Source organism: Phoxinus phoxinus, assembly GCF_949152265.1.
Source record: "Phoxinus phoxinus genome assembly, chromosome: 4".
In the NCBI taxonomy this organism is placed as follows: Eukaryota; Metazoa; Chordata; class Actinopteri; order Cypriniformes; family Leuciscidae; genus Phoxinus; species Phoxinus phoxinus.
The window spans coordinates 28,876,791-28,892,205 of record NC_136879.1 but is presented as its reverse complement, the minus strand read 5'-3'; the positions used below and the strand labels follow the sequence as shown (position 1 = coordinate 28,892,205).

The window sequence follows — 15,415 nt, the reverse complement described above, 5'->3', positions numbered from 1 at the left end:
GTTCGACGCTGAAAACACTTAAGACAGACAGCCTGGTGTTAGCCGTCATCGCAGCCTTTGATTTCCGCTGAGATTCAGAGAAACATCAGACTCTTAATGATGATAATGCACCCTAGATACATATCTCCTCATAAATCAGCTGACAACATTTAGTTTAATAAAGAGGAAACATTACATTCTCTCTCTACCCACACTGCAGGGCTACATAAATTAATAAAAAAATATCCCTGTAAAATATGGCACAGGAGGGTTGCCAGTAAAAAAAATTTTCTTCCAGTTTTTGATCTGTTTCTATTCCACTGAGACATCTCATGCACACATAATTCACTTTTACGCCTGGTGTGACACCATGTCTTACCAATAACACCACATATAAGTAAAAATTTCACACCCCCTGATGCCTACTAAACAGTCTAGCACTCTGCGGCATATAAGAAAAATGTACTAGAAAAAGTTCAAACTGTTCAAGTTCAAATGAGTCTTGACTGACAAGTTGGACTTTTGACAAAACATTCACTTAACATGTTCGTGGATTAAAAGAAACACGAACAATAGAAAAACAGCTAAATAAATAAAACCAGTATATAAAAATGAATAAAACCAGTAAATATTGATTTACTTCCGCACAACCGTAACTAAAATGAAAAAATAAAGAAAACAAAACAAAGAAAACATGCATGTGTGTGACCTTTCCACTAAACGCATGATAGTAAATAAAAATTAAAGGACAAGTTCGGTATTTTACACTTAAAGCCCTGTTTACAGATCGTATCTGATGAAATAAAACGGTTAAGATTAAAATTTGGACACATGCTCCTGTCCCGAAAATTTTAGGTTTATTTCAGGGTTATTCCCTGACCACTCGGTGAAATTAAAATTCTTCGGACAGGAGTATGTGTCCAAATTTTAATCTTAACCGTTCTATTTCATCAGATACGATCTGTAAACAGGGCTTTAAGTGTAAAATACCGAACTTGTCCTTTAAGCAAAACAGTACAAAAACTAAATGCATAAAATATGCATTTAACAAAAATAAATAAACTAAACTAGCGCTAAACAAAATGTAATTTTTTGGTTTCCTAGCTAAATGTATGATATTCAATTTACTGGCCACTATACTCGTACTCGCTATAATTATATAGTTTATAACCAATTATTCATAAAACAAACAAGTAGAGAAAAGTGAAAAATAAATAAATATATTTTAAATACAATAAACAAAACATAACTTATGTCTGGGGCCTTTTGGTTTCCTACTTAAATGTATAGTGAATTTACTGGCCAACTAGCAATTATTTGCAGCTTTAATAATAATCAACTCATGTGTAATTTATACAGTAAAGACTACGCAGTGATTATTTTTATATTTAATTATTCAATTTCTGTATTATTTCTTACCTGAATGTTTTGTGAAATAGTTGTAAAAAGAAAAAAAAATGTTTTATTGTATTTGCAACTTTGTTCTTATTTTTAATAAATATAAAATAACAAAAATAACAATATTGTGATTATTAATAAAATAATTGGAGAAAAAGATGCATCGAGAATCGTTTTAGAATTAAATCGTTACCGAATCGTGAGATAAGTGAAGATTCACACCTCTGTTGAAACCACCACACAAAGCTTCCAGTTTCACATATGGCACATTAATCTAAAGCTTTATGTAAAGTCCTCATGCTGGGTGGCCATTGGTATGTGTGAACCCATTCATTTCTTATGGGCTCTAAGTCACCGCACCGCTGTGATGACCCTGGTATGTATTCTGCTCTGACAGCACATCATACGTTTACTGCATGAATGTGATCTTTTGTGACAGACTTAGGGAAGTGCAAGAATAGTTGACTAAACAATACTGCTGCTGCTGCTGTTTGTCGACATTGGAAATACCAGTCATTTTTTTACCATGTGTATGATTTGCATTATATTTTTACAAAGGCTACATCCAAATTACTGTCCTATTAATATTACAATTGAAAATACATTTTAAAAAGCGTATATCAAAAAGTATAGTTGCCAGTACACGTCAAAATACTTTCCATACAAAAGCAGCACGTTCAAAAAGTGTAAGCAGTTTCTGTGGTAATGATCAACATTGTTGACATATGGTCACAAACTTTCTGAATTCTATTTATTATATTGAGTTTGTACTTCCTGGTCCTGCTGTACCAACTCAACTGATTCAGTTAATGTGATTAAATATGTGTATATTTGTTAATATTGATTAAATGAATGCTTAAGTTTACTGTACAATGCTCATATCAATGAACATTGCATGTACTGTATATGACCAAATTTTTCAGCAGCATTGGCTATGGGATTTGACTGTTTAATTCATAGATTAAGTAGGCCATTTCAAATTAATTGATAATACAGACTGTTGTTTTCTGACGATCTGGGAGTTTAAGCGTTATTGAAATTAATTGTGGCACACAGAACGGCTTCATTTTATTTCTACATTGTATAAATACATAATATACACAAACACAGAAGCCATTCTTATTGAAAGCAGCTTTCATAATGAATAATGTTGCACGCTTCCGTAGCATGTAATCATTGCCCTTTGATGTAATACAAACACTGAGCGACTGAAGGTGGAGGTAATGATCAACTAGAGCATTCCAGAAGCTCACACGTGCACAGACAGGAAGTGGGAGGAAAAGTGTGTGATGCTGCAAGGGTTTTAATGAGGCTGGGTGCTAAAGATCAACGTGTGGTGTTGGCTGGCCTGCTGCGAGCTGAATTCAGGGGAACCAATCACCTTATCACAACAAGGAATGAGCAGCTGGGAGCTCGGGGTTCCTCCTGACTGTGCCTCCCGATGATGGACACAGTGAAATATGTCACCTGCAGCCAGCAGATTAATCACCCACAGGCGCAGGCACTGACTACCTGCCATCTATACGCATGTGCGGGTGCATGTAGGTTAAGTGAATAATATATCGATTTTGAAGCATGGTTAGACAATGGAGTACAGGGGCCGGTTGCCTAAACTGCTAAGACTAGTCTTAGAAGTTAGTCATCAAATTTAAATCACTTACATAAAAACATAGACTGGTCTAATTTGATACCGAAAAATAAGACTGGTTACCCCTAACTAACTTCTGGTTGGTCATACTAGTTCTTAAAGGGGTCATCGGATGCCCATTTTCCACAAGTTGGTATGTTGGTATGAGACTTTAGGGTCTTCCATTTTATGATGGATAGATGCACTTTTATGGACTTCAAAACAGAGACAACCATTTACTGCCATTATAGGCTAAAGCTGGGAAGAGCCAGGATATTTTTTTATATAACTCTGATTGTATTTGTCTGAAAGAGGAATGTCATATACACCTAGGGTGAGTAAATCATAGGCTAAATTTAAATTTGTGGGTGAACTATCCCTTTTAGACAGTTTTAACATCATGGCTATGTTTATGCAACTGGCCCCAGGTGAAAATGAAAGGGAAAATCTCAACCTTGATCCAGCAAATGGTCTGTTAACCAGCACAGAATGCTAAGTGACATGTGAATGTGAGTGCTAGAAAGAATCACTTTAGAAATAGACCCACTCAATAAAATAATCAAAGTGCTTGGCAAAAATCAGGATAAGTCGCTGTACAAGCTTGTGGGAAAAGAGCTAAAAATAAACATAACTATGGAATTTGCAAAGTGGCAGTTTTATTCAGCTGAAAGAATTTCACTGGATTGCAGCCAGGACTGAAAGTTAATAATACCTGACGAAAGATTCATGCCTTTAGAGTCAAGTCCTGTTAAAGGCCTCCATCGGTTTAAGGGCTTCTTTTAATTGACACTAAAACTTAAAAGAGAAGTTTCCCCTCCAAAAGCGATCTTAGAGTATTGATCCGATACATTTTTCACAATAAAATTGGCTGAGATCCACACAAAAACGAGCCGAAAATAACTAGTCAGCCACACTGGCATGCAAATACTAGTTCCTATGACAACAAGTAGAAGTAGTATGAACCAGAAAGGTTTCTGCTGAAATACAGGGGGATCTCTCAGTATGATTCATCTCACAGAGATCAGACTGTAAAATACAGGAGGCAGGTAGAGGGCCACATGAACACATGGTTACAGCGGTCAGGTCATGAGGAAGTATTTAAATGTCAGATGATGATGTGTGAGGGTGTTTTACCATAAAGCCCCACCCTTTCAGATAGTGCTTCTCTGGGTTACAATTGGTAACCACATGACTTTGGGTATTTAGAGCATCAGCAAACCAAAAGAGAACTACACACGAACAGGGAAATAGCTCAGTCAAACTGCAGCAAAAAAAAGCACTAAAAGAACAGTGGGGAAATGTAACTAAGTTTATGTATGTTTTTGTGACTATCATGTACTTAACTAAAGGATGTATATATCTATAAAATATAATCTAAATTCATCAAAGGTACAGTAAATGGACTGTCAAATATGTACTACTTGTAGCCTGCCATAAATAAACCACGGGGACAGACCAATCAAGCACAAAACTGTTAAAACATGAAGAGACAGCACTGAAATGTTAATGTTGTGTTAAAGCTTGACTCACCTCTGCAACCTTTGGTGGCACTCCATCGCCCAGTACTTCCCTGTAGAAGCATTGCTGGGTCATATAGACAGACAGACCACTGGTCCTCTTGAAGGCATCTCGCAGACGTTTGAGCTCCACATCGGTAACTGTGAACACAGTGGAGAGCTGTCAAATAGCTGTACAGGATATGAGGAGGTTTAGATTAAAACTACTTCAAAAAGAGGTTCATTGTTTTATACTAAACTATTGGAATGCATCTTTGCTGAATAAAATTACCGTATACATTTCTTTAAAAAAAGACAAACATTTTACTGACTCCAAACTTTTTAAAGGTAGTGTATATTATTATAATTGAATATTAAAAATATATACAAATATTACAAAATGTAAAAAACAGGAAAGTGGAGGGATAAAAAAAATCCAGACATAGCCTAACGCATTGATGACCCATTCACAATCCTTGTGAGCATAACATAGGCCTGTGTCCACCAAAGCGGGGTTTTTTTCAAGCGGCTGGAGTATTTTTCCAATTGTTTTCAATGGGAGCGCAGCGTTTTTTAAACGCCATAAGAGTAACGAGGCACTGAGCGTTTTTTTAACGCTGAAGCGCCCAACGTTTTTACTGGTCGTCGAGATTTGAAGAATGTTAAACTTTGGATAAAAGTTAACGCAGCGCTCATCACTGTCACTTTTTACCCAACCGTCCAATCACAGTGGAGGAGGGGCGGGAGTAATACCACACCGACCAACAGCCACATTCTGCTTGTAAAACCGTCAACAACAACCATAATAATGGAACAAAATAATTTAAAACAAGAGCCCGACAAAATACGTTACATTGTATCGACATTTTAATATAGAATCAACACAGAAACAAAATATGTGTGAAATGAGATACTAGTAGTAACACTTTTGCAGATATTCTGTATCATAACAAACAAAGCGTCTCAACTGAAAAAAATGCTGCGCTGCAAAAACGCTCTCAAGCGCCCATAGCTAGGCATTTTCAGCAGAGCGCCTAGCGTTTTCAGCTGGCTAAAAACACTTTAGTGGACACACGGCTTATAAGGTTTTTTGGCGTCTAGCAGTTGATCGTTCCATTTACTTATGTAGGTTTTTAAGCAGCAAATTCATGTTTGGTGCAAACAGGGCCTTAGGTCTGAGAGAGGTAGGTCTGACTGTTGAGCAAACTTCTTATAAGTCAAAGTCATTGCCATCTTTGCACATTTCTCACCTTTAGCTCAGAGCATGTTATGATGACAGAGAGGGACTACAGCAAGTGCTTTCATCTCTCTCTCACACGTACACACACTCATCCCTTTTAAAACATCACCGCCTCTACAGCCTGTATTTAACCCAGACACTTAGAGGAGGCCATTGCTGCTTCTCTCCACTCATAGCCTTGTACTGCCTAGCACAATACATCACAGACCTGCTCATAAACCACAGCACTGTTCTATCTGACCCATCCATATAACAGGGTCAAGGCCAAGAGCAGAGGGACACCATGCTATTTCCAGGATATTTCCAGAAATGCTTTTCTGAAAGAACAGAATGGACTTGGACTTCGAAATTAGGGATGCACTGAAATTTCGGCAAAACAAAAATTTGTCCGAAAGCCGAAACAGCTGTTTTTGGTTTCAAAATCAGTGACTGAAACAGACGTTTAAATAGCGCTTCTCAGATGGCACGTTTTGACTGTTCAGCATCTATCTCATGCACTCAATGTGGATAAGCTACAACAGTGAAACATGTCAGCTGTGTGGACAATATGCTAGCCCTGGATTGACAATATTAATTTCTCGATTTTAATCGGTAGTGATGTGGTTTCTTAAATCTAAAATATTTTAGTCTGTGACTGTGCTGATTTTTGTTGATGCGTGAACAAAACTGTGAACAAAAAAGTGACTTGTCTTTAGTAGAACAGTAAAGAAGATTTTTAGCATCATAATGCGACAGGAAGCTCGCGCTGCAGACTGCTGTTTGCCGAGGCTGTGGATTACAGGTAATAATATTGTGAATAATGTTCAGTTTCTTGCACAGACTGATGCTTTCGCTTCATAAGACCTCATTGTATCGTCAGGAGCCATGGGTATTAATTTTGTTTTCCTTGTATATGTACTCCCGAAGTGACGGTAGCCGGTGACTTGCATATGAGTAACCAAGGTCCACTGGTTTCAGCTAAACATCTTTACTATTTTACGGAAGAAAAAAACAAAAACAAAAACACCTTTTTTGGGTGTACTATCTCTTTAAGAATGCTTGGAATTATGTGGCACATAGTACATCCATAACAAAAGCATGCAACAAATGCCACTCCATTGTAATAACAGTTGTTAGCATATCATTGAAGGAGAGTGACAGGAACCATTTTTCAGCACTGATGGTGTTGTCACAATACGGCAGTTTATGTTTTCCTGCCCTTTTTGTCCTAAAACACCTTTTTAATTAGAATATTGCAATGTTTACTATAACAAATGTGTTGCAAATGTCATATGAAGAACATGCCATATGAACAAACAGTACCAATTTAAATGTTATAAACCTTAAGTACACAAAATTTGCTTAATTTTGAAAAAGACGTCAATGAAAGTAATGATAACCTGCGATTCGGTGTAGGTGAGTCAAATGTTGATTATATAACCGCATCTGACTGATTCCATGAGTTCAATCAGTGAAGGATTCGTTAAACTCTAAATCATAAACTCATTCAAATTGTAAACTTGAGTTTTTTTTATTTATAATTTGCTAAAAGAACTGGCTCATAAGAGTAACTTGTTCATGAATTGGACTACACTGGTTGCTCTACATGTTTTGATTCTCTAAAAAGAACTGGTTCATATTAAGTCATTTGTTTATAAATTGGACTACATCACAGCAGGCTGAAAATTAGGAGATTGGTTTCATCTTGTTTTTAATTTGATCTTTTTAATTGTAAGATTATGCTGCCAAAAAAAAAAAAATAGACCTATACTGAAAAATGGGTGTAGAAACAATTTTCACTCAGACATTGCAATCAATTTCCCAAACAATTACAAAGAAGCAATGGCAAGTAACACATTGAATTACCGTAATGTTATTTTCTTGGCAAACATGCTCCAATAATCTTTGTTTTATTTAGGCTACAATTTTTTTGTAAATAACAAAAAATTCCCACTTTTCTCCTCTAATTGCACATGCACCTTAAAGGAGAACTCCGGTGCAAAATGAACCTTTGGTCTAATTACACATTGTTACCTAGTCAACCGTTATCTGAGATTTGTTTTCATGATTATCGAATGTAAATAGTTGTATCTCTAAAAACAGTTTAGCCTATAACGCTAGTATAACGCTAGTATATGGGGCATTGAGTAATGACAAATAAAAATCGCTTGTTAATACCACTAACAAGGCTCAAAATAGCCCCACACTAACACGGTAGCATAATGAGGGTCCCTACATGCAAACCGAAGCATTGAGAACTGTGTAAGTGTCCAGACAGTTTAATAAGAAGATATTTTATACATACAGTCAACTTCGCGAATACAAGCAGAATCCATCTTTGAAAAACAGACTCTATCAGTCGATCTACAAACAGCCGATCCAAATGCGCTGAACTGTGTAGAATCTCATATGGTCCAGCGCATTTGGATCGGCTGTTCGTAGATCGATTGATAGAGTCTGTTTTTCAAAGATGGATTCTGCTTGTATACGTGAAGTTGACTGTATGTATAAAATATCTTCTTATTAAACTGTCTGGACACTTACACAGTTCTCAATGCTTCGGTTTGCATGTAGGGACCCTCATTATGGTACCGTGTTAGTGTGGGGCTATTTTGAGCCTTGTTAGTGGTATTAACAAGCGATTTTTATTTGTCATTACTCAATGCCCCATATACTAGCATTATACTAGCGTTATAGGCTAAACTGTTTTTAGAGACACAACTATTTACATTCGATAATCATGAAAACAAATCTCAGATAACGGTTGACTAGGTAACAATGTGTAATTAGACCAAAGGTTCATTTTGCACCGGAGTTCTCCTTTAATTTCTCACTTATATGGCAATGAGGTTCAGGAAAGGTAAACTCTGATTGGTAGGTCAGTGCTCAGCATATGAGGGCATGTCATTGTGATGTTTCCAGTGATCCTGAAAGACACACAAGCCTCAGACGGAATCTTGTTTAACAACAATTTCAGCACAAAAATGAGACTTTGAGCCGGAACACTGCATGAGCTGTATCAAGGATCTGGAGAGAAGAATCGCATTTGTACGTTAAGGACGTTTAAAAAAAGACGTCTATATCAGGATGTTGAGGACACCTTATTGCATAAAATCACTACAGACAAATAATGAGGATATTCAAAAGCTCAAAGCACAAACTTAAACAGGTTCTTCCAATGAGTCAATGGAAAGAAACATTGTTTAGGCTACATCCTACAAGTGTAGTTGACATCCAATACTTTTGAAAAGTTGAATTGTAAAAGTTGTGCGTCATTCCACACACTGCAGGACCATTTAAAATTAAGTGAAGGTTAAAAAAAGTTGATTAAAATTGCAACCACAAAAAAATAGAGACCCTGCCTCCTCCCAAAGAAGCATGTTTATAAAAACTACTTATTTTTAAAACTACTGAATTTTATAAAACTACTTGCCATTTTTCCACCACATTACCATATTAGACTTATTATTTTATTACCATATTAATGTTTTAGGCCTTAATATAACCAAATATCAGCCGAGTAATCAGCCTTGCCAATATATGGCTCTATCACTAAGCACAGCACATTTTCTCAATAGGCATTCCACAGTCTTTATAATACCAGGAAGAAATGGATACTGTGTTGCGAAGATATGACGACAGGAAACAGACTGTGGATATTCCTGGACAGAGGGTGAACCATAGGGACTGCCTGAGAAAACAGTTTAGAGCTCTGAGGGTCATAAAAATTCCTCAGGACTAAAGAAAGGTTGATTTTCTTATAAAGCAGGAGAAAACTTAATTCCCAAATGACATCCATTCTCCCAGGTCACAATCTATAGTTAAAGACACACTGCTGGGGGAAAGGTGAAGGCGGTCAATGAGATTTCTCTCTCTTCACGTGATACAGAATGCACAGACATGGCCGTGGAGTAGACCAATGCATCTGAGATGTTTCAAAGTTGACAGGTCAGCAGATGCGCTCTAATATATCTTTGCAGTCTCTCCACAGGCATTTTAATAGACCTGGAGCGAGCATAATTATTCTGTATAATGATCTGTGGGAGAAAGGCATCGGATGAGGTGAACAACATCCCAAAATCATAAACACAATCATGGCACCAGATGTTCCACTGAAAAGGCAATGACGATGCTGAATGCTGGAGACATTTTCTGTGCGTGTGCAGGAAGAACTCCTGAACAGTTTTTGAGGTCATTACAGGACAATTACGCCAATTCTATTGAGCAATTCCCAAATTGCTCACTCCAAAGGTGCCAAAGTAATATATGCAAGCCATAAGACGGTTTCCCAAGGGAGACCGAGTGATAGCACAGCAGTACCGCTATTAAAATATGCATGAAACATTGGAATCAGTTAACTAAATTTACAGAATAATTACTGTCATTTATTTTAATATTATAGGTTTAAAAGTAAAATAAAAAATTAAATTAAATGCGTAAAAATACATATAAAATACTTGAAGCAATGATTGGAGTAAAAATTAGGTCACTGATAGACTAGAATACACTTTCCTACAAGGGCTAGTTAAAGATCTCCTTTTTATGAGCCACAGTATTTACAGTGAGGCAAAGTAACCTATTCTTATCTATACTGGTGCCATTATTCTCCAATAACACTGCTTACGCTTACAATACCTGACTCAATAATTGTTCATTTAAACTCTTCTCCAAAAAAAAGCATCCGAAAAGAAGAAAAATACACCAGCCTTTTCCAACACGAAGGGACGCATTCAGTGGTGTTCATGTTAAGGTGATGAAATAGAAATGAGGAAATGCAAATGTCGTCTTGCTCTGGGGAACTCAGTGACAGGTCTACTCTTTGAAATAGCACTGCAACAGACTGCTAAAACATTCACAGCTTCTTTGATTTTCCCTTTCCTCGTCCAGTCAGAGAGCTTCCCCTCAGAGGAGAGACAGCTAGATCCATAAAGCTCTGAGTTACTGATGGAATGCCTGCAGGATACACTGTATCCTACAGTAAAACTAATTTCAGTGTGCCATTACCCAGAAACATGACCTACTTTGAGTTCCCAGTAAGCTACAATGTAGGTCTGTAGGTGGTGGCAACCTTACATTCTAGACAGAGGACTCCAAGGACGACCTGAGTACAAATGAGGCGCCTGACCCTTATAGGTAGGAAGCATAAATAAACATGAATTCCTGAAGACGAGACTTAATTATCTCAGATGGATTCGATAGCCTGGAATCTCAGAGGACCCTCTCTCAGTCAAGCTGACAGGGGAACCTGTGCTCCCCATAAGGCTAACAGTTTTGTCAGTGGGCTACATACGACAGGGTTGGGACACTAGAAGCTCCTTTATAATACTGAACAGTATATTGAATGTTCAATCATAGAGGAAAGCCACTGAAAACCTTTGAGAATGAGCACTGGACTAAAACCTTCAAATTACATGAACCCGAGTATATTATGGAAAATTCCAATCCATTCCACACCTTTTCAAGAATAACACAGTAGCCTATTAATAAATGAAGACAACAGTTCTTTGTTTTTGATCATGTAGTATGTGTATTTTGATGGCTTGCAAACTTCAATATATTCAGGTTTATGTGATTTCTTTAACTTGAAAATGATCAAATTCTGCTGAAAGGTATACAAAAGTGAAGAATAATTTGAGACAGTCTTGAAGCAACACTAAATGATTGAAACATAAACAAATCCGACAAATCCTGGAAAAGTGTTTATGAAATAGCATTACGGCTGTAAAATTTCCAGTTGGAAAATACAAACATCATAAAATGTTTTTTAAGACAATATTTAAAGAAAAACATATTTTTTTGTTCTTCAAAAATGTATTTCTTATTTATTTCTATCTAGGGATGGGTCATGGTGGTTTACTTACTGTCCTATAGGCCTATATTAGGGCTGGGTAAAACAAATATAGATTTCTCGATTTTAATAAATTCTTATTTTTACAAACCGATATCGATTCTTAAATCCCAAGAATCGATTAGTCAATCCTATGTTTTCAGTTGCTGAATGAATGGAACATTGAAGCGCGCATACCATCCAATAAATCGGAATAATCTTTGTGCTTTGTTACTATTGATATGAAACAAAGTCTCAGATTTCAAATTACATCCATTTTCTTACGAAAAACATAAATACCGTTTTGGCGCTGTGTCGTGAGATCGCTCTGGCGCAGCTCAGCTCAAGAGAAGCAGCGCAGAACGCACATGATCTACTCTTCCGCCTTAATAATACCAGTTACAGTGCGAAATAAACATGAATGAGCATCTGAAAGTGTGTTAAAAGATAGAGTACAACTTATCGAAATCTGTAATCATGTCACATGGAATCGCTCAATCAGTGCTGGTTCAACCGTGGAAAGACGTCAGTAAAACAGCTTGTAAACAATGTCATGTAATGTCACATTTACCTCAGAAAAAACACACTATCCAGTGACCATAAACTCTAGAGAGGAGCATTTTGAAAAAGAAATGAAAAACTAAAAAATTTACTCTAGAGAGGAGCATTTTGCTAAATATATGCACCATATTACATATTCATTATAATTTTAATGTTCTTCAATATTTAATGCATGTTTGAATAAATTTGGCAAGTTTTGATGACAGCCACCATTTATGTTTATATTTCATATAGCTTTATTATTATAAAAATAAAGTGTAATTTAAGTGTTTGTATACAAATCAAATAATTGTAGTAGGCTAATGAAGCCTAGTAGGCTACAACTGACTTCCATAGTTTATAGCATTAGTTAAGAGATTTATTTTCCTTTAGAAAATTTGCCATGTATTGTACCTGAGTCTGACATTCAAAATAATAAATATTGAATCGAATTGAATTGTGAAATTTGTGTCAATACCCAGCCATATATTATATGGCTAATATATATATAGGGCCTATATAAAAATAAAAATAAAATGGAGCCTGGATATTATTTTAATATAGTCTATAATACACAATGATGGATTTAAGAAAAACTATTACATGACCGAGAACAAGCCATTAATATATCAAGCAATAAAATGCTGACGTGAATGCCATTCCCCTTTAACACTACGTTATTGTGATGAAGTGATGTCAGCAACATTGGCTATTGGGCAGCATGGCACAAAAAGCTTCAATAAATGTGCCACCAGTGTGGATGCAGCTGAAACAATTAGGGTAATTCTACCTCTGCTAACGGGCTCAGGGCCAGCTAACTCCCTCTCCCCACCAACACACACACAACCGTATGATACAATCACACAGTCTTTTAACCCTTCAACACTCTCAGGTGACTCGCAAGAGGCCCTATTTAGCCTGGGAAACATTATGTTAGCAATTATGTCAACAAGATGAAGAGACAAAAAACAACTAAATTCCTCTGAAGCCGTTTCAGATTTGGCCAGGATGTATCTTGGCCTGTGGTTTCCTAGTAATATAAACAAAAATGCAAATAATGTATATGCAAAGCGAAAGCTAAATTCGGCTTATTCATCGAGGTGGGGAAAGATAAGCAATGTTTGCTGACGCACTTGATCTGAGGTGCCAGTATCTGCTCTCTACACCCGAATCATTACACAAAAACATACCAGCATCAAGGCCTGTCAGCCGGAGTGTCAGGTCACTGGAGCAGTTAGGTGATTATGACTGCCAGATAAAATCAAGAGTAAACTGACATAAACAATCTAAGAGTATGACTCTGAAGTGTCACATCGGCGAAATTTCTGTTCGTTTCCATGGGCAAAAATGTGTCTATTGTCAGTACTAGTGCAGCGATGTATGGGCCTGTTTACACCTGGAGGTCACTTCATCCATTTTCTCTGATCGGATAGCTATCCGATCGTGAAAAGACCAGGTGTAAATGCACTCCGATTTGAGACGGATTTAAATCCAATCACTCAAACCACTTCAGGAGTGCCTGACACGTATTCCAGACGAAACTGGACAAGTGTAAATGCATGGTTGTTGAAATGTAAATCACACAATAAGTAAAGCTTAATGTTGGTAAACGTGGAGAATCTGCATGTCCAGTTTGAACCAATTGTGAAATCTGCCTCAGTAAATCTTTCACTCAGATGCAGAACTTCCAATTGAATGGATTCCTACTGAAATGACTGGATTTTGCCAGTGAAAGATTGTCGATCAATGGTAAATGTGACAGCAGCTTAATGTTTCAACAAATGCAAATATTGCTTAATGAGAGCAAGGATGGTAACGGAGCTGTGCGATTAATCGAAATCGTGTGCGATTTCTAAACCGCAGAAAGCTAGATTTTTCCACCAGGCCCCTCATTGTGCGATCTGAAAACAGCACACCTAAATCTAGCGTGGAAACAGGGAAGGTGAATTCAGGGCAGGATCATGACTTGGCCAAAATAAATCTACACTCGTGGTTTTGGATACAGGAGAGATGATGTATCATAGAGCCAGGTAATTTGCAAGACCTGTCGTACTATCGTTGTGGCAAAACAAAGTAGGTTCCATTCACACAGAAGAACGCATTTTTGCAGTTAAAAACACGAGACGTAGGTCTTGAGACGTGGTTTTTAAAACGTGTTCTTGGCTTGAGCGCCGTGTAAAATGCTGTGTCATGTGTGAGATACGGGAAAAGACGTGAGACGCGAGTGCAATTGTTAAAGATGTCCATCTAGAGCAGGGGTCACCAAACTCTGTCCTGGAGGGCCGCTGTCCTGTAGAGTTGAGCTCCAACCAGGTCCAACACACCCTGCATAAACTCTGCAGGACAGCGGCCCTCCAGGACAGAGTTTGGTGACCCCTGATCTAGGGAGTTTACATACAATAACAATGGAACATTCCAAACAAGGTGAACAAGTGGCATCAATAATACTGGCATTTGCAAACAGCACAACATACAAAAGTTCATAAAAAATAAAAAAATGCATAAAGAAATAACTGATGCCGTCACGTATCGTTTATGCAAAGATATGGTGCCTGCAAATATAGTCAATAAAGCCAGCTTCCAAAAAAAGTATAGGCTACAGACCAGTATGTGTGAAAGGAAATATTGCTTCAAAATCATGATTAAAATGAAAATCGCAATATTGATCACAAAATTGTGATAGTTTTTTTTTGTCCACATCGCACAGCCCTAGATGTTAACCACCATAGACAGTCTCCATCAATATTCAGATTCAGGGTTTTTTGATAACCAATTCTCAAAATGTATCCTTGGTTGCCACCAGTATTAAATGGATTATTACCCCTAAAATGAAAATGATTGATTACATCATCATCTGACCCTCATGTCATTCCAAAGCTGTATGGCTTTCTTCTGCAAAATTCAAAGAAAGATATTTTGCAGAATGTTCCCATTGAGTTTCATGGTATAGACTAAATAAATAAATAAAATGTAAAAAATGAAAAGATTTTCAAAACATCTTAAATTATGTTCCACGGAAGAAAAGAAAGTCCTACAGGTTTGGAACAACATGAGGGTGAGTACATGATTAAAGATTTTCATTTTTGGGTGACCTATCCACTTATTTGTTTACATCCTTGATGAGGAAACACTTAGGCTACAGCTGATAGGAGCTGTCATTGCTTTATAAACAGGCCTTTATTAAAAATACTTATCTCAAGACTTAAATAATTCTTCAAATACTTTATACTTATTGAAGAACACTCACTACCATAAAAGTAACACCAAATAATATAATAAAAACTAAAGGTAAAAAGGAAGAAAATGACTGGTTAGAAAAAAAAAATCAG

At 36.9% G+C, this 15,415-nt stretch overlaps 1 protein-coding gene across 3 annotated transcripts in view; it reads right to left on the bottom strand.

Annotated features, from left to right (window-relative positions):
- usp32 (ubiquitin specific peptidase 32) overlaps positions 1-15,415 on the bottom strand; it is a 47,269-nt gene that overhangs the window by 31,065 nt on the left and 789 nt on the right. For all 3 annotated transcript variants that reach the window (XR_013797195.1, XM_079609802.1, XM_079609803.1), the window contains exon 2: positions 4,535-4,662. Coding sequence is in view for 2 of the 3 variants with exons in the window: in XM_079609802.1 (XP_079465928.1) it covers positions 4,535-4,662 (128 nt within the window). In the remaining variant the exon portion in view is untranslated. The remainder of the gene's footprint in view (positions 1-4,534; positions 4,663-15,415) is intronic.